Below are 20521 nucleotides of genomic sequence, written 5' to 3' on the forward strand. Positions count from 1 at the left end.
GCTGTGCAACACGGGGGTCACTGTCTGGCTGCTCCACTGAAGAGAGGCATGGAAAAAATGTGCCTCATCAAAGTGCACACTCGTAAACACAGCACATAAATATTCTATTACGACTCCGTAATGGCCACACTCTCTGAAGTGCACACTTATAATGAATGGCTGTTCATGCAGAGCGATGTTTGAATAACATCGGACACTTTCCTAGTGATTGACAGTTGGATTGACATGTCATGACCCATTTTTAGGCATTTATCAAAGCCTTTACATCTCCATTTGATTGAGCTTCGAGTATTTAGAAAGCACATACATGTCTGAAAAAGGACATACCAGGTGAAAATTATTTTAATACAGTACAGTAATACAGTTTAATTTTCAAATTGTCAGATAGAGAGAAATTAGTGAACACACAAGCAAAGCAGTGAAGACATGAACAACGGTACATGAACCCAAAATGACAACAAGAACGGACTGTTGTTTACACAGCCAGCTATTAGCATAACATTAGCATTTCATTACCATATTTTCTCCACCTCTTTGTTTATTTGAAGCCTTTTCTTTCTTTTTTTCCCCTTCCATCTCTGTAACACTCACATCTTCCTCTTTCCTCTGTGTCTCACCGTCTCACACACACACTTTCACTCATTATCTCAATAGCTATCCTTCCTCATCCTTGCTCACATGCCACCTTCACATCTTCATCCCTCTCTACCCCAGCCACTGCCAACCCACCTGTGTTTTGTTGTCCAGACTCGGAGACCCATTGCCGTTGCCGTGACGTCCAAGCTGCCCTGCGTACTTCACCACCTCCTGGCCGAAGCAGTCCTCTCCGTGGAGGGCAAGAGCCCAGGCGGGCCTGTGGCAGCAGAGCCCCTGGGGGCCTCTCGTGAGGCCGGGGGCCCCGAGGCTGTTGGAGCACAGCGAGTCGGCATCCTCCATATCCACAGACGAGTCGTGGTACAGCTGGCCCGATCCTGAATCTCTGGGGCCGAGCTGACCGACTGGACCGCCCGGGCCGCCCGGACACCCGAGGTCCTCCCAGCCCTCCGATGGGCTCAGGGGCTCGGCTTCAGACGGGCTTTCATCAGAGGCTTCCACAGCAGGAGACCCCGCGCCCTCCATGAGCCCCCCGAGTGAGCCCCCAACGCCTCTCACCTCCACTGGGGAGGAGGAGGAGGAGGTGAGGCAGAGAGAGGGGGAGAGGGGTAGAGAGACCGAGAGAGAGAAAGAGAGAGGGGGGAGAGAGACACAGTAAATAGAGACAGAGAGAGAGAAAGAGATACAGTGGATAGAGACAGAGAGAGGGTGAGAGGGGAGGGACAGGATACTGAATGAATAGATGAGAGGATAACAGGCCAACACTAATAGGGCTGAACATATCATTAAATGTCAAAAAGGGCACAATAAAAAATTCAATACTATTAACATACACACAGGGGACACTGTTGCAAAACCCCTAATATGCTGTATACAGAGAGATATATGGAAAGGTTTGGATAGGAAAAGAGGAAACTTCATGCACATGCAGTTACTATTGATGGAGAAAGTTTGATTCACAGCTGAGAGGTCCTCTTTTGCCAAAATAAATTCCAATTTCCTCAGCAACCACTTCCCCATCTGAAGAGCCGTGTGGCCTCCTGGGTAGCCGCTGGCACGGCTCAATGCCCCACTCTCTGTGCGGCTCCATTCGAGAGCCAGTCATGCCACTAACAAGCCCTTTCACTGGCCAATCACAAAGCAATGCTTTTATTCTTATGCTCAGTCAAAGCTGGAAATAAATGCGACACGACTGCCTTTTTTCAGGGAGTCAAATCAAATCAGTTCAAAAACATCAAAAACACACGAAAGCAGGAAGAAGGAAAACGCTGCTAAATAAGCCGTATACATTTCCTACCTGTGCCACCATGCCCCCTACTCTCCTCTGATGTCACTTCTACTGTTCCTCCCTGCAAACATGGAGCCGTTGTGGTCTCTTCAGCGCTCTTAGGTGCTAGCGTGCTGTCTGCTGTTCTGAGGTCAGTCGTTTTCACCGCCTCCCTGTTCGGTGGCGGCTTTGACAGGTCTATCGCTGGGCCGTTGAGGGAGAGAGCCAAGGGCCGGTTGGCGTCGTGGTCGAGGGGGGAGCGCTCCGCCTGGGGTCTGTGGTCTCTCCACCCTGCACTCTGGGGTGATAGGGCTGCCCTTTCCACCGCCTTTGATGGGGCCGGTTCATTAGATGCTCTGTGTGGGGTCATCCAGAGGAGGCCCAAACATGTGGACAAGAGAGGGGAGAGAAAGAAGGAGAGAGGAAGAGAGAGAGAGAGAGAGAGAGAGAGGGGGGGGAAGAGAGAGAGAGAAACAGAGAGAGAGGGAGTGGGAGAGGTACACTGTTAAAAGGTATCCATGACTGGTCGTCTTTTGGAGGCAAGAAGTGGTGACTGAAGAGTAGAATTTGTATTGTCTCCGGATAAAGTGTATATATACACGTAACATATACACACGTAACATATTTACAGTGAACGTAAATTCAAAAACAAGGAAAATAAACATGACAGGAGGGTCAAATTAAAAGTTTGAAGGCAAACCTAACGATTATAATCAAGCCAAAAGTAACTGTAGCAATACTGCAATTAACGACATTCACCCAGCTGACGTCTGCTGAGGCCTGACACCATACAATAGCGTCTGCACACCACACTGGCCTGAACTAGACTGAAAACAAACCCTCTTTTACAGAGGTTGTATTCCCCACCCTGGCAGAGTACAGCACCTGCACAGGTAAGAACTGGGTAAAAAACTAAGTTTTCTACAAAATCATTACAGATGAAACACTACAAACTGCCAAATAAATTCCCCTTACACAGGAAAGTAATTTGTCAACAACAGAACAAAAATTAAATGCTACATAAACACAGTACATGAATTCAAGCTTAGGGTGAAACCATTGAGAAGCCTGGGCAACGCCTAGCGCTCTTGAACATAACAGTCCTGTGGTGAAGGGGTGTGCTTCCTTAACACCCATCAGAAACAATGATCAACAAGAATGAGAGTTTGAATACTTCCTTTCTGGCCTGAAAGACTTAATAAAGAGACACCCTTTTAAAACACACACCCCCCTCTTCCTGACTGATTCCCTGTCTTGACTGCAAACTGCACAACCACTATAATAACACATTTCGCCAAACATTTCAACACACCGACAAGGAGATGACACGCAGAAACAGGATCAGTAAAACAGACACTGTGTCCAGGTTGTGTCATGATTAAAACAGCTCTTTATCAGTACATAAAGAGTTCATTATTCTAAATGGGACGTATGCATCACGTTACTCTCCAGCTAAGCCTAAAATAAACAACAGCAAATAAACAACAACAAACACACTGTGGAACATGTGTGTTACACGTAGATAGCTACACAAGCCACAGGGCAGATCAGCAAAATACAGTTTCCACACCCTCCAGGCTGTTATATCTCATAACCTGTTTATAAGTGTTGAGTAAGTAAAGTCAAATATTATATCTCATAATCTGTTCATAAGTATTGTGTTAGTAAAGTAAAATATTATATCTCATAATCTGTTCATAAGTATTGAGTAAGTAAAGTCAAATATTATATCTCATAATCTGTTCATAAGTATTGTGTTAGTAAAGTAAAATATTATATCTCATAACCTGTTCATAAGTATTGAGTAAGTAAAGTCAAATATTATATCTCATAACCTGTTCATAAGTATTGAGTTAGTAAAGTCAAATATTATATCTCATAATCTTTTCATAAGTGTTGTGGTCAAAGTCAAATCCACACTTGTTTTTCCACAACCAGATGTGAAAGTAAATGTGAAGTTCAACTTACTTGCTGCTTCTCAGAAGACACTTTATGAAAGGACATTTTCGAAAAACAGACACTGATGAGAGTGGCAAAGAAGCGTTCCGTTCGTCTCCAGTGGTGGAGCCTCAGATTTAGCCCCCAAGAGTGGAACACAGGGACTGAGCCCTGAGTCACATGCAGCAGCTGGCCTCCCTCCACCACTCCCTCCCTCCCTCCCCGACCCTCTATCTTCTGCCACAGTCTACAGGAGGAGCCTGTTTGGGGGGAAGGATTATTACCATTTTTCTCCAGCTTTGCACTTTCTCTAAAAATACTTCTCCTACATCAGAGACTGCAACTTCACGGAGGAAAGCCCTGGGGATTGTTGTTTACTGAAGCAACTGATTAAAACACTGCTTTTCTCCCAGCGTAACCCCTGGTGCCCTCTCCAACTCAACCGTGGACGGGAAGAAGGTGTTGATGAGGGGACTGGGTACACACACACACACACACACACACACACACACACCTCTCTTGCTCCCTCCCTTGTGTAAACGCCGGCTCGAGAGGCTCTCTTTGTGAAGACGATATGAAAGAGACGGCTCAAAGAGCTGAGTGAAGGACACTCCAGAAAAACACCATCATCTAAGAGCAGCGCGGAGAGAGCCCCCGGGTACACACTCCAGCCGATGGCTGCGGGCTACTAGGCCCGGCGTTACCATAGGGATCGCTTTCACCGGAGAGTGGACAGTGTGTGTGTGTGTGTTTCTTTTCTTTCATTCATACACCTTCTTAAGAGAACAGTGAGTGACACAGAGTGTGTTGGGAGCATGGTATGTGTGTGAGTGTGTGTGTGTGTCTGTGTGTGTGTGTATGTAGGAGGTGGGGGTTTTAAGTGCCTCTTGTGTGAAAGAAATGTACATTTGAAGCGGGAAGAAGTCCTCATTTCGAGACACTTTTCGTTACACCCCACTTTGCTCCTGCCCAGCTCCTTTATTCTCTCTCGCAAAGCGCCAACGTGTTGACAAGCCTGTGGTTCATGCCACTGTACACTGAAAATACATAACAAAATTGAATAAAAGTGTGTGTGTATGTGTGTGTGTGTGTGTGTGTGTGTGTGTGTGTGTGAGTGTGTGTGTGTGTGTGTGTGTGTGTGTGTGTTTGTGTCTGTGTGTGTGTGTGTGTGTGTGTGTGTGTGTGTGTGTAGGTATTTATGTGTGTGTGTGTATGTGTGTGTGTGTTTGTGTCTGTGTGTGTGTGTGTGTGTGTGTGTGTGTGTGTGTAAGTGTGTGTGTGTGTTTGTAAGTGTATGTGTGTGTGTGGGGGGGGACTTTCATTAGTATTTATTTACTGTCTGTGCTAGTGTAAGTAAGTTGATCGTGTGGGTCATGCCTTGGATCGTGTTTTGTTGATTTTCTTATGGATCGAAGGAAAGGCAATTAAAAGTGGACTTCCTGCTTTCTAGAACAGCAAAATGTATATGACTGAGTGTATGTGTGACAAACTGGATGTGCAATGTGAATGCATGTGTGAGTGTTGGGGTGCAGATGATATTCACTTGCGATCACACACATCCACTTACACAGACAGGAGGTTGTGATTGACAGCACAATGAAGCATGACCAGGAGTTCCTCTTCCCAGTACAGGTCAGGGAACTTCTCAGCGATGACACGGCAGAAGGTTTCAAACTGCAGATCCCTCAGGGAGAATATGTATTCCCCTTTGAAGAGAAGCAAAAAAAGAAATGAGCTGGTTATTTTCACCAAAGTCACACAGAAGCCATTTAAACTATTTCAAGTCCCTCCCTGTCTGTAATCTCAATTATCCCAGATCTAATTACAGAACTATAATCACGCCATAAAAAAAACTACAAAGCCTTGTGAGAAACAGAACAAAACCGGAATCCTCCTGACCCGCTGTCTGCTGAGCTTGTTGCATGGTAACCAACTGTTTACAGAGCTGTTGAGGGAACCGTGGTGACGGTCACATACCCATGGCCAAGTCCTGGACTCCATTCTCCAGGTAGCCGTCATAGGCGAACTGTTCCCGGATCAGGCCAATGACATGCTGCAGAGAGGGCCAGTGTGTTGGGCGGGGGGTGGACCATGATGGGTGTGGCTGATGGTGCCTCGGTGTGGCCTTCACCTGTGGCCTTCCTGTTTGAGCGTGGGGGGTGGGGGCATTTGAGCAGGCTGGAGAGGATTCGGTCTGACGATGAGATGTGGCTGTGCAGGGACATCCGGTTGCATTTATCGAAGACCCGCTGATAGCGTCCGAGATGTGTTGATCAGATATTTGACCTTGAATTGACCCTGCATATAAGGGCAGAGAGGAAAGGTGGGGTCCTGTTAAAGTCTGTGCTGTGGCGATCTGCACAGGCAGAAGGGTGATCCTCCCTGTCTGAAGGTCCTGCTGTAGCAGGAAGTTGTTAAACACAGACAGGCAGCTGCTGGGCAGAACAGCAACCTGTGCGTCACTATCCTGATTGGCTGGAGGTGTAGAATCGATGAGATGGTGATCTGGAGGTGCAGAAGAGACAAGAGTCCGGCTACTTGAGGAGGAGGAGGAGGAGGAGGAGTGGTCATCTTGCGTAACCCCGGCAACGGTATAGGAAGCTCCGCCTCTGTCAGCCTGTTTCTGGTCTGTGCCTGTATCAGCGAGGGGTGAGCCTGAGGCGTGTGGGGGGGTCGCTGTCACATCGGGGCCCCCCAGGTATGAACTGTCACTTCTCGTCAGAACTCCATTTGTGGTTCTGCAAAAACAGGAGAAAGGTCTGGTCATAGATGGAATGCCAGAAGTACAGAGGGACAGAGATAAACAAAGGAGACAGAAATATCCAAAGACAGAAAGGGAAGGAGAGAGAGTAAAATACAATAGTCAGAAAGAGAGGGAGACAGAATGAAAGAGAGTGAGAGGAAGAGAAAGAGAAAGAAAGCTCACGTCTCAGAGCCAGCGTCAGCCACAGGTGGCTCCTGGTCTGTGCGCTCATTCCGCACCAGGACGATGGGGGTGAAGTGGGTGGCAGGAGAGGTGAAAGCTTCAGGCAGATGCGTCGCCATGGAGATGGGGTAACTATGGGGAAGGGGGCCCGAGACTGGAGCCAGGCGGCCTTCACTGGCTATGGGCTTGAAGGCTGCGTTGAGGCAAAAAGCCACCACATTACCACAACACCAACACAAAGCAACAGACCATTATGCAACATAATCCATTATGTAGTGTTAGTGTACATACATAACTTAGAAAGGCACTATTCTGTTAGGTAAAAAGCCACACAATTAATGTGTCAGAGCACACCACAAGGCTTGATAGGGCCAGCACCAAGAAATGTTAGAAATGTTAGAAAGACACGGGAGTGGGCCACCACCATTGAAAAGGTTAGGAGCATTAGGAGGAGAGAAGCTAGAAGGAAGCAAAGGGACACTGAACACACCCGCTTTGACCTCTGGCTCTGACCTCTGACCTCTGCCCAAACTGCTGTGTGCCTCTCCAGGTCTGCCACTGGGTGACTTTAACAACAGACACGTTTCACCGTTAACAACCCATTACACCACAGATGCGTTGTGCTTCACAACAGCCGCCGTCACATTATCCCGGAGAGAGGGCAGTCTTAGAAACTATGCAGGCTACTCCTCCTAAGTTGCTCCATAGCGTGGCAACAATAAACAATCAGTATGTAAATCCTCCCCCACTCCTCCATACAAAGGCACGAAAGGTTTAACTAGTAATGCATGACTGACATTTATGTCTTCCGAACCACAACACAGACGTGTGTCAGCATCCTTATGTTTTTTTTTAAATTTATTTATTTATTTAAAAAAAAAAAAAAAATATTAAGATTGAGTGTATGTAGTTGTGTTGTGTGGAGCTTGAGGGAGTTTGCAATGGTGTTAATGTTTCACTCAGTGCAGTGTCGGTGTGAGGAAGGAGACTCCTACTTTGTGGACTCTGTCGATGAGCTGGGTCCACACAGCCTCTGCCGTTGTGCCCTGGCGAGACAGGTAATCACGACAGCTCTGCAACAGGAACACACACACATGTACAGCCACATACTCTTAACAGCACCTAAACAGTATGAGTATGCTAGTATGCATCCTACACAGACTTTGAATAACCAATATATCCTGACAACATCATGGCTGATATTACTGACACTAAGCAACAGTGTGTGTATTAAAGCAGTCAGGCAAAGTGACTTTTTTTGGTGGAAGAAAAAAAATAAAGAAAATCATTGATATCAACACCTTCAAATGGGATTGGAAATGAGAAAAGAAAGTGCCATGCCATTTAAACAGCATAATATGAAATCATTTTATTTACTAATAGAGGTAAGCACACACTGTGAAGTAAACAACATTAAAGCCACCTAATAACACATAAACAAAAATGTTATTGCAAAATCCCCTAATCTACAGCCACGTTGTTAACATGACAAGACACTGCAGGTTCTTTACCTTCTTTGCCATAACAATTGTAGGCCTCTCGATGGGAGTCCTTTTGGCCATCTCCAGGAGAAGCCTCTTGAGTTTTCTGGGCATGGCCAGTTTGTGATGAGGGGACAAGCTGAACTTGGCTGTTGCCCAGAGGATGGCAGCTACCCCATACACACACGCCTGAAACACAACCATGAGAGGTAACTGATCCTAGATGGGACACAGAGTCGTACCAGGCCAAGTGTGTGTGTGTGCCAGGTAGGAGTGTGTTGATAGTGTCCATTTCACAATGCCGTTGCTGAGGATTGGTGTGTATCATTGGTGGTTATTGTGGATCTGAGGTATTTTTTAATACAATGTCAAAACAATTTATGCGTTTCTTTGAAATGTTGAATCACTGCCTTGCGCTGCAATCTTAAAGCAAAATCTCTTCTAAAGTGATGCTTGAAGTTCAAATTCAAACAAACCTTTTCTGTCACAATGCCATGCTCCAAATATTCTGGCGCTAAATAAAAGGCATCACAGGATCCTGGAGACGACACACAATGAATTAATCATTACCTCATTACTTTATTACTCACTTCAAAATATACCTGCCTGAGGGTCTGTCATATTATAGTTATATTTGCTAAAAATAAACAAGATCAACAGCTTTGTGAAAGTCTGCTTGTGTGTGTGTGTGTGTGTGTGTGTGTGTGTGTGTGTGTGTGTGTGTGTGTGTGCGTGCGTGTGTGTGTGTGTGTACTGCACTTAGATATAATGTCAGAATAGAATAGTATCTATAGGTAATCTATTGGAGCAGTACCTGTGTTTTTAGGTTTCAGAAATAGAATTTCACCCTCACAGCCCACGTACACAGTATCCAGGCACAAATAAGCTGTTCAAAGAAAAAAAGGCAATTCTAAGGACAAGCACATCCATCGGTCTTCCAGACATTAATCCCAATTAAAGAATCATTAGACGCAGAGACAGGATAGGTCTTGGTTTTGCAAAATGGGCAAGGAAAACTGGTCTCTGGACAGCGCTTGCTCGAGAGCCCACAGGAGTGATAATTTACTGGCTACAAATGGAGTGCATCTCGAGCGTGTTAGTGCTGCGGAGGATTAAAAAGTGCCGACCTGGGAAGTCGATGTACGTCTGGAGAGTAGCCAGAGAGGTGTAGCACAAAGCCCACAGCTCCTTCACTGAGAGCGGCCGAGAGCAGCGCGAGAGGAGCTCCCTCAGGGAGACCCACTGGAGCAAAAGACAAGACAAGACTTTAAGGGCCCTTCTGCCAGAAGACGAACCACACTCAAGAGTTCTTATTACCATTCTACACCACTGAGATTTAATAGAGGAGGTAAAAAAAAAAGGAACCTTACTAGCAGACAAACGAATAACATTCAAGCCAAAGTTGCATAACAAGATGTTTGCATATGCTTCAGATTACTGCAATATGGATTGACGAGGGAGGGGAACATTTACTTTTTTTTTTTTTTACTTTAGTGACATCTACTGGGAGGCACTGGGATTGAACTGAACAGAAATACATGACAGAAAAAGAGAGAACCTCTACCCAGGCGGTTTCAATTTGTATGAAGTGTTAGATTCAGACATTCAGAAACACAAGGTAATGCCCCATCATCAGACAGATAATGGGAAACTGTCATATAACCATCACGCTTCAGTGAAACGGAAAGAAGAAGAGGGCAGACTTGCAGGAATCCACTCACCTCATCCTGAGATTCCTCGTTGAGGCACAGCATGCTTTTAGTCATGTGGTTATTAGAGCTGTACATGCCGTTGTTCCTCTCGGTCTCCGTGCTCGACGAGGAAGGAGAGGTCTGATCACCTTCGGCTTCCTGCTCCGACCAGTCATCTACTGCTCCATCTCCGCTTGTGTCAGAGGGCGTGTGAGTGCAGACGCGCGACACCTCCGGGCCGGAGTTCTCCTCGGGCGGGGCGGATGCGGACCCTCTCTGCGGCGCTTTGTTCCAGATCAGGGGACGGGCCGAGCTGGGCTGTTCCGCCCCGATCTCCGTCAGGTCGTCCACGTGGGAGCTGATGTCAGGGTGCGGGGGAGGGGAGAGCGCCGCCGGCGGCAGGTTGTTGGAGTCCGGGACGGACCAGGAGCGGTTGAGGACCGCCCAGGGCTGCTTCCTCCTCGCCGGGGCCCGGCAGTGCACGGGGGAACTGTTCTGGGACCTGCTGTCGCCCTGAGTTTGGAACGCCTCCGCTCCCTCAAGTGCCCCAGCTTCTCTACCCAGAAGGCCATTGTCAGAGTTCTCCTTCTCCGCCGCCGGCCTCCAGGAAGAGGGCCTGGAGCAGTGGTACTGCAGCAGGGGCTGGTCGTCGTCGTCGTCATCGACGTCGTCTTCCTGGGCGTCGTCGGCACAACTTCCTGCGGCTCCCCAGTCACTGATGTGGTTCTCCATCAAACCACTGCACCTGTCCGCTGAAGACTGCTCTGAGAACAGCTGGCAGGCTTTCACCTGCCTCCAGTGACTCTCCCAAGATGTCTCCCATCTATCTGTTAAATTCAAACAGACACACGTGAAACCTTACGATCAAAGTGTAGGGGGCATCAAATCCAACAACCATACAACCGTGACTTAACCTGTCACATCCTTGCCTGGTCTGTCATCTTCCTAGCCACCTTTTCTCCGTGTTTCTTTCTCTTCACTTCAAGCCCCACCCCGCTTTTTTTGTCCTGGATATGAGTGATTGACAGCCAACAGAATCACCAACTCCCTCTCAAACCTGTCTCTCGTCAGCTCGTTCACGACTGTATAAAGCCAGGCATTGTCGTTCTTCCTTTGCCAGATTATCGCTTTGGTGCTATAGCCGTTTTCAACAGTTTCATGTTTTCTAGTGCCTTATCTCATGTTCACGACCTGGTTACTGTTTCCAATTTTTGTCTTGCCCTTTACAGTGTTGAATCATGTTAGAATTTTTGTGAACGTATTGTATTGCCTGTTTACGGACTACGATACTGGACTTCTTGGAGCTCCGCGTGTGATCTCAGGTTGTTATCTGCATTCTGACTTCTTGGGTCTCCGTGTATGATCCCAGACTGTTATCTGCCTCTGTAGTTTTCTCTGCCCCTGATCTTGTTACTCTGGCATTCTGACGCCGCTTGGACTCTGATTGTCACTATAGGCGATAACGTTTTCCCACTTCTTCTGTCAACCTTCGGCTATCTATTTAAGTGTAAAGATCACTATCTGTTCTATGTCTGCATCTGGGACAGAACCTATGTGGCAAGGCAACCAGGCAACACTATATTATCACAGGGAAATCCCAAGAGGAGGTGAGTTGCATAAAGAGAAACTGCACCAACACAAAGTGGCTTTCACAGAAAGTCATGTGGAGCAATCTGCATATTTAAAAGATAACATCTTTTGCATCAACAGAAAGATAGAACATTGTTGGAACAGCTATGGTAAAAGACTTTCTGAATACCGGTTTCTTTGTAAGGCAAATTACATAAACGTAAAGGTCATGATATTTTCATAATCACATGTTTTCAAATGTTAGGCCTTTTTCACAGTGGGCATTTCACAGACAGCTCATCAGTTAGTTTTCATTGTGTTAAAGTGTTTTTTTGTCTCCTCTGCTTGTATGTACTGACTACAAAAACCACCATCAAACCAGTCGGGCTGAGTGTAGTCAAACCTTGAAGCGTTGCGACTGATTCGATGGACAGGACTCTTCTTCCGATGGAAGACAGCTTGCGACAGATGGTCAGTGATGAGCTGGATGTGAGTCTGAGCTCTCCTAAAGAAAGAATGTCCTGCAAACACACACACACACACACACACACACACACACACACACACACACACGCTTGGGTTCCTGTACACTGTTAGAAAAAGCATGCTACCTAGAGTTATTTGCTTGTCATTATATAAGTTAAAGGTTTCACTTAGAATCCACATAAAGATCATTTGCTAACTGACTCTAAAGGTTTGTTTATCACTTCATTAAGTCCTCTTTGGACAAGCATTGCTTGGCAGACCAATTAACAGCATGCTTCACTGTAGTCTGCACATTGCTGTTTGCTTCCCAGATTAACCTGACATAGAATTCCACTCAGCATTTTGTAGTTGCAGTCCAAATCGATGTTTAAAGGGAATAGAGTTCAAATGTCTTTGGTAATGTTGCTGTTGAAGAGGTGAATATGAGGGTTTTCACAGTGAATCTCCTTAGGGTGCCAGATGGAGTACAACTGATCTTTGCACGGCAGTGAGTGTGCTTAAAAAAAGAGATGTTGGAGAGATCACCCCCTTATTCTATCACATCAACACCACAATTAGAGAACTCCAGTGAATGAGAGCTTTTGTGTGTGTCTTCATGAAAGATGTGGAGCAAGAGAGAGAGATAGAGAGAAAGAGAAAGAGTGTGTGAGAGAGAGAAAGAGAGAGAGAGAGAGAGAGAAAGAAAGGTAGAGAGAGACAATCACAGAGGAAGTGTATGTCGTGTGCTGTGCATTACATTGCAGTCCAGCTAATCCTCATAGTGCCACTCAGCATGCGTGCTCATTAAGTAGTGAGATTTCCTCATGTAAAGTGCATTACATTCAGGGGTATAGCTTGGCTGTGGCCACCCAAATCAAACATTTTCTGTTACATCCTACTAGGAAGAATAACATGAACCGCTACCACCGCAATAAAATCAATGGGTTAATACTAGCCACCCTAATCAAATCAATGGGTTAATATAAGCCACCCTAATCGGATCAATGGGTTAATACAAGCCACCCCATTCAAATCAATGGGTTAATACAAGCCATCCCAATACAATCAATGGGTTAATACAAGCCACCCAGGTAAACAGTCCTTACTGCACCCCTGATGTCACTCTGAATCAGTTACAGAAATGTTTGGTCCCCAACAGTTTTAGTTTTTTCCACAAGTAATTCAGGCAAGGCTTTTTGCTTTGCTTTGGCTATGGACTGTATCTTTTCACAGGTGGAGCTCCAGCTACCAAAGACCACACTGTAACCATACGACCTCTGTGACGTATTATTTCACACATCACAGCACACTGACTACGTGAGAGAAAGAGACAGAGAACACTGACTACGTGAGAGAAAGAGAGAGAGAGAGAGAGAGAACACTGACTACATGAGAGAGAGAGAGAGAGAGAGAACACTGACTACGTGAGAGAGAGGGAGAGAGAACACTGACTACGTGAGAGAGAGAGAGAGAACACTGACTACATGAGAGAGAGAGAGAGAACACTGTCTACATGAGAGAGAGGTAGAGAGAGAGATAACACTGACTACATGAGAGAGAGAGAGAGAGAGAGAGAACACTGACTACATGAGAGAGAGAGAGAGAGAGAGAGAGAGAGAGAGAGAGAGAACACTGTCTAGGTGTGCAACGATTCAGCATCCACCGCCTCCTTACCTGGGGGCGTGGCCTGTCCTCAGGACTCTCCTGCTGCATCTGCTCCAGTAGCCTCTTAGTCTCCGCCCCCAGCTCCGCCTTCAGCTCGGGCTCGATGACAAAGTCCAGCGCGGCGCGGAGGGTGCAGCCCAGCGAGTACACATGGCCCTGAGGAGGGGGACACAGAGAGAGGCACGAGTCCAGCTCAGGCACGGCCTCGTACCGATGGCACATCCATATCCTCACATAGTAGAGACCGAGCCTCAGACTTGTGCAGGAACTCAGAGAAGCGATAATGATCACAGCTATGACTCATTCCTTGCTTTTGGGAAAATGTACCAAAAAAAACACAAGTGTTTGATAACCATGTTAAATGAGTCAGACGGCTAAAGCCAGCCAACACTGTGCCGAAGGAGGAAGATTATGCATCAGTAGTATGGAGATGCTGATGAGTTGAGCTGCATTTGGTGAGGATGTTGGAAGTGTGTCACCACAGCAGAGATGTCTCACCATTCCAAAGAGTAAGCAGACAAGTGTAAAATGGAGAATCTAGGCACGACTTGAAATTATTGGTTTAGAGGTGCTTCCAAATTCACAATTATATGAAAACACTGCAGATAAAAAGCACTACTGTTTGTATAAGGTACCAAAATATAAGAGAGATGTTTGAGTCCTTCCTATCAAAAGAGACCAATTGTTACATCAGTGTAACCACGCCCAGTAGTAACTCTAACATTGGCACAATAGCACATCAAAGCAGGGTCACCACTCCACAGAGCCCAGGGCTGTTTGAATTGATCTGCGTGTCCCTGCACAGTTGACTATTAGCATTAGCATTCAGCAGGTCCATATGACAGCGGCCCGCTAATGCAGCACTCCACACAGGCCAGCAGGGGGCAGTCTTATCAGCTGAACACAGAGAAGAACACAGAGCTCTGGCAGGCGGAGGGGAGTCGGTGCCAATGGCTCCGAAGGCGCTGATTTGGACAGGAGTCGTGTTCCGGGAGGACGGAGGAGGCCCCCGTGCATAATGGCTTATTTGGTGAGCGCTGACACACACATTACGCTCAGGAACTGAACAGCTGATACATGCAGCCGAGCAGGAAATCGATTCACCGGGGCCACGCCGCTCTCGTCTCAGATTGTGAGGGGGAGAGAGAAGAAGGGAGAAGGAGAGATAGCGAGAGAGAGAGAGAGAGAGAGAAAGAGAGACAGAGAGAGAGGGCGAGAGAAAGAGAGGAGGGATACAGTCTGTGCGTATGAGTGTATGAGATCAGGTGTGACTGAAAAATAGGCTTCTTAATTGCTGTGTTTCCGCATTTACACAGTCTGTTGACCGTTCTGCCAAATTGTGTTGCCGTGTAACAAGCATTTGTGATAAATCAAATGTGGAGATTTTGAACTGAACAAAGGACAGTTTTTCGATTGATCAGATAGTAGCAGTGCTCCCTGCCCTGTGTTTTATACAGCAGTTTGGGCCATTAATGAGCAAAACAAATCTATTCTATTAAAGCGGGGTATTATTTGTAATGACTATTATACTATACATCCTAAATATAGCCTACTATATTGCCACTCTGATAAATAGTCGCCATTTTTCATAGGGGCATTACAAAGAAATAGTTAAATGTACATAGTGTTTGTTGAAGCTTCTTTCCACTTCAGATTAACTCACCTCAAATGTACTCCCAGTTCTATCGAACTCTGGAGGCACGAACGAGCCCTCTGGATCATCTTAAAGGAAACGCAAAAAAGATGATATGAGATTATTGACATTATTACTGTTATACTAAATGTCTGTAGAGACAGAAAATAGACAGAAATACAATACTTTACCGCTATGCTTTAATACCACAACCTATAAACACACACAACTAAACAAGAGAATGACTCTGATGAGAAGAATCCAGTTTGCTTCTGCTAATACTATGGACTTAGTTGGTGCAGCTCCTCTCTTTAAATAGGGCACTGTTTTCTCCAGACGCAGTGAATACACACGCAAGTGACTTCCAGAAGGTTCTGGGCTGTTCAAAACTGGGTCAGGCTTCTTGGGCCTGTCTTTCCTCGGTAGGACTTATTACCCATTCCCAGGTGTGAGTATGAGAAACTCCTCAAGGTTATTACAGCAGAGAGAGGGGGGGGGGGGGGGGGTAACAACATGGTCTGCCCCGCAAGGAGGACAGCACTGGGGAAAGAGTCGGAGGGTGATGCAGGAACTGGGAAATATGTATGAGAAACAGGGAAAGCAATGCGTCTCACACTGTGCAGTTAAGTGCTACAAGCTTTGCACTGTTATAACAAAATCAACGTATCAAACGGTTGATTAACCAGGAGAAGCGGGTCTTTTCTCATTTCTGCAACATATACTGTATCTTTATATATGAATACATGTTTTATATATATATATATATATATATATACAGTATATATATATATATATATAAGAAAATAATTTTTTTACAAGGGGCATTTTCTGTTGATAAAACAAACCTTAAAAAACAAGACAGTGTCGTCTGTAGTCGTGATATACTACAATAATAGCTTCAACAGTGTAAATATTTAATAAATGACGAGTGCATCTGTGATGGAAATACATGTATTTGAGGATAGCCAGAGGAGCAGAGAGGGGCAGCTGAGCCTGCTGTCTGTGGAGTGGGTGTGGGGTGGAGTGAGGTGTGGGGTGGAGTGGGGCTATCTGTGGGGAGGGTTATGGACAGGCTGGCTTTCAGCATGATCCTGGGTCACTGCTACTGTGGCCATTAAGCAATGCACTGCTCAGTGAGAGACATTAGTAATGGCAGTAAAAGCAAGCTTTTATTTCTGTGTCCAGGTGATAAAAATGTACAGTAATTATTTCACATGAAATGTTGAGTACAACCTTGAGAAGAGAGTGAATAATGATATTATTAGATGAGAGTAAAAACAGACTGTCCATGGATCTTTGTGTTACAAAATCTATGACCGCTTTAAAACAGCAAGCCCCCCATGGTGAGAATGGAAGACTCATTGTGCCTCACAGAAGCTCCGACTGAGCAGAGCGCTCCGTCTGAGCAGAGAACGACCACACCTCCTCTCTGAACACAGAACGACCACGGCTCCCATCTTAACACAGAAGGACCACACCTCCTCTCTGAACACAGAACGACCACGGCTCCCATCTTAACACAGAAGGACCACACCCTCCCTTCTGAAACACAGCAAAGTCTGTCCGAGTAGCGCTCTGGAAAAAAAAATCGACTTCTGTTTGAAGTCTTACGCAATCCCCGCTTCCCCCCAGTGGAGTTTTTGGGCGGCGTTCATAACGTTGCTGACTCATGGTTGAGCTGGGAGCACAGCACACACACCAGCACCAGGCTCTGCCTCAGCGATGAGTGAGATGAGAGCGAATGATGACTCGCCCGACCAATCGGGGGACAAAGCGCTGACTCACCGATGAGTGAGATGAGAGCGAATGATGACTCGCCTGACCAATCAGGGGACAAATCGCTGACTCACCGCTGAGCTGCTCCATGAAGCACACGTTGCCGTGGGCGTTGAAGGCCAGCGTGTCGGGCGTGAGGCAGAGGGTGTGAAAGAGTGGCGACAGCGCGATGCCTTGCAGCGAGCACACACACTCCACACACACGGCCAGCACATCCTCCTCTGACAGACAGCTGTCTCGCAACGACAGGATGTCCGCCAAGGACACGTTCTCCTAGGGAAGGCAAAGACATGTATGATCATTTATACACACACTACAAATTACACAAATGATTTCAATATGACACACGCATCCACATTCATTAGTGCCACCAGTATTCATGCCGAGTACACTCACACACTCCCAAACACACACACACACACACACACACACACACACACACACACACACACACACACACACACACACACTCACTCCGAAACACACACACACACTCACAAACTCCAAAATACACCCTGTAAGACAATCACATATTGAACATTTACAATACCTGCAAATGTACACCACCACAACCTGCTTTCACATAAAAAACAATCCCTTGACCCCCCCACAGTGTCTAATTCCATAGTCAAGCAAACATACTAACTTAAAGCAAACCAAAACCATTTCTCTGGGGACTGATTCACATCATGACACAACAACGCATGACCCCCTCTCACTGTCAGTGGACACAATGGCTGCCCTTCAGCGTGATTTAGCATGTTACCGCAGCTCCAATGACATTTGAAACAGATTAGGATTATAGTGTCTCTTTTGTTGTGTGCTCATCACATTAGAATTCCATTACATGTGTTTTACCACCAGCAAGCACAATGTCTCATTCATTTGAATGAATGACCAATGACAGTCTGTGCCTTACAGTAGCCTAGCACCATCTGTGCTCTTCATTAGCAGTGGGACTTTCTTATGCTTTGCTTCATGCCATAGGTCAGAGTTTTGTATCTGTAAAGTATAAGCAATTCACCATGGAGACAACTGAAATGCCACGACTCGTTTTTGCAATTAGTTCTGCCTTCACAGAACTATTCTTTATCAATTCTAGAACCCCTCAAACCCCTGATGTTCTTCTTTAGACAACATTCAGGACCTTGTTTTGCAATTTGTCTCTTCATTTCGCCACAAACATTTCCAGTGAACACTCTTTTCAGACAAATGGGAATTCTCAGACAAATTGACAGACGACTGCTCTGAGCCGATTAACAGAAATCCTCTGTGCCACTTTGGTGCCACCAAAATCTCCTCACTTGGAGAAGAGCTCATAGGAAACAGCCAAGCACAGTGTTCTGCCAGGGAAAAAGAGGCCCACAGAACAGAGTTAGAAGCATATTTTACATCGGTTCCCATAATGCGGAGGTCTGTTAAACACTAATAAGAACTAAACAACAAATGCTGATGGGCAAACATTCTGGGATACACTGAAAACAGGAAGCTGTTTGTAGAGGCCCATATTGGGGGAACAAACTAGCGCATATAGGGCAAAGAAGAACGACACTTGACGCTGCAGCGCAATCCCATAAATAGACGGATTCCCTTGAGAACAGCGCAGAGAAGCCCGGTTGCTCCTTCTCACTGCAAGTTAAACATGTCGGCCTACATAGCTCCCCACTCCTCACTCCCTCAGCTGTCACGGTTACAAGTTCACCGTTAAATATCAAAAGAGAGCCAGTGGGTGAGAGAGTGGGTGATTGAGAGAGAGTGAAGGCGCTTCGAATGAGTTATGGAAGAAGTGGAGATCGGTTTGAGTGAGAGGGAGACTTTCTGCCACTGACACTTCGGAGTTGTTCAAACAGACTACCCCTAAGACTGAAGATAACAGGACAGACAGATTGACAAAAGTGGTTGTTTTCTATACAGTAGTAAAAGATGAGGATGGTGGCGGTAGTTTATGCAATGTGTTTCCTTGCTGTCAGACTTTTTTCATGTGCATTATGCATACATGTATGCATGAACAAATATGTATAAAACAGAAGTTATGACAGATGTAGAACATTTTCATGATTTGATATAGTAAAGGGTGACAATTCACTTGTCCCACGTCAGTGTGAAGACATGGAAGGATCAGAGTAAATCTTTCCTAGATTAGTCTAAAACAAGCCGACATATGTACCCTGTAGACTACCACAATAATCTTAAACATAAATAAATCGAAGAAGTCTCATGCAGTAATACTGACACGTGTGAAATTACATTGCTACTTGTGTGTGTGAAATCATATGCATCTGAACTCACGTACAATTCCTTTGCATTTTCAAGAGATCTGGCCAAATATCACAGTCAAAGGCAAATATGGACTAAACGGTGTTCCTAAATCCCCCATGTATGACACTGATTAAAAGGGTCTTACCTCATCTTCTAAGAGAGGTGGCAAATGCTCAGATTCATATTCCTCCTCATCTTCTTCCTCGCCGTACGCAACAGCAGCCGTTACAAACGTCCCCATTTCAACTGGAGTAAAATCAAAACGCGATGCAATTGTACAAGCCTTTCAAAACAGTTGTACTGCAGTATCATAGTTCGCACTGCATGAAACGGATGAGCACTAACAAGCTTATCAGCCACTCTTGTTTCCCCTCGCAACACTACACCGTGTACAGGAACACAAACTTCCATGCTGAAACATTTGAACGGAGACACCGACACTTGAGAATGCTCCTTGTCCGATCGAGAAAATGTTGCATGTTCTTCTACAAAGAGACGATTGACCGAGGAATCTTAAATGTGTAACAGAAAAGTAGACGACTGATTTGTAAAGATTTGTCAATAAACGAAAGCAATGGGGGAGTTTGACAACTATGCTGTCATGGCAACCACCGCCGCAACCCCACAGAAACATGGACAGTGGTGTTGAACTGCAGCTCGGCCACCTCCGAGCAACCTCCCACTGCAACGAGGGAAACAATTTCCCACTCGTTCAGGTCACATTCACAGCCAGTTACGCTTGTCCCATGCAGTAACGATTCATTAATCTTGAATTGGAGGTCAGTAAAATTATGAAAACAATTTTTTTTAAATACATTCTATTAATGTGTTGTTTCAGTACATGCCCAACTAGAGATCTTTACTTTCGCAGTGAATTTTCACAAAATAGCGCCAGCCACTGGTGAGTCAGGGGCACTTAATAGAAACTCTGTCCTTGCAGTGAGTGAATAAAGTCCCCCCACAGGTAGGCTGCACGCTGTATTGTGCTATAGTCAACATTTCATTTCAGTTAGCCCACACAATAAGGTAGGACACAGGAACAGTCCACTCAGCGAGAGTGCGTGGGAGAATTAAAAGCCATTTAATTTGGCTCCCACTGCTGTGCCAAGTGAATGCTGCAGGCAGTGCCACCACCTCCTCTTCACTTTGCCCAGTCAGTGCCACCACCTCCTTTTCACTTTGCAGTCTCGGCGGACCCTCTGGAGAGAGGTAGGCCTGCGTGAAAGAACGCCTAACCCACATAATTTTTTTCGACAT

General features: G+C 45.9%; 1 protein-coding gene across 1 annotated transcript in view; it reads right to left on the reverse strand.

The window, feature by feature from the left end:
• LOC105893424 (kinase non-catalytic C-lobe domain-containing protein 1) overlaps positions 1–19941 on the reverse strand; it is a 30524-nt gene extending 10583 nt beyond the window's left edge. Inside the window, exons 1-17 of the mRNA XM_042709614.1 lie at positions 19410–19941; positions 17080–17278; positions 15260–15318; positions 13606–13752; positions 11870–11987; positions 9928–10724; positions 9334–9448; positions 9021–9092; positions 8683–8744; positions 8237–8395; positions 7721–7798; positions 7216–7291; positions 6726–6918; positions 5777–6537; positions 5367–5505; positions 1892–2217; positions 730–1157 (exon numbers count right to left, since the gene is read on the reverse strand). Coding sequence (XP_042565548.1) covers positions 730–1157; positions 1892–2217; positions 5367–5505; positions 5777–6537; positions 6726–6918; positions 7216–7291; positions 7721–7798; positions 8237–8395; positions 8683–8744; positions 9021–9092; positions 9334–9448; positions 9928–10724; positions 11870–11987; positions 13606–13752; positions 15260–15318; positions 17080–17278; positions 19410–19505 — 3825 coding nt within the window. The 5' untranslated portion in view covers positions 19506–19941. The remainder of the gene's footprint in view (positions 1–729; positions 1158–1891; positions 2218–5366; positions 5506–5776; positions 6538–6725; positions 6919–7215; positions 7292–7720; positions 7799–8236; positions 8396–8682; positions 8745–9020; positions 9093–9333; positions 9449–9927; positions 10725–11869; positions 11988–13605; positions 13753–15259; positions 15319–17079; positions 17279–19409) is intronic.
• Between the last annotated feature and the right edge of the window lie 580 nt (positions 19942–20521).

Source organism: Clupea harengus, chromosome 13, assembly GCF_900700415.2.
Source record: "Clupea harengus chromosome 13, Ch_v2.0.2, whole genome shotgun sequence".
In the NCBI taxonomy this organism is placed as follows: domain Eukaryota; kingdom Metazoa; phylum Chordata; class Actinopteri; order Clupeiformes; family Clupeidae; genus Clupea; species Clupea harengus.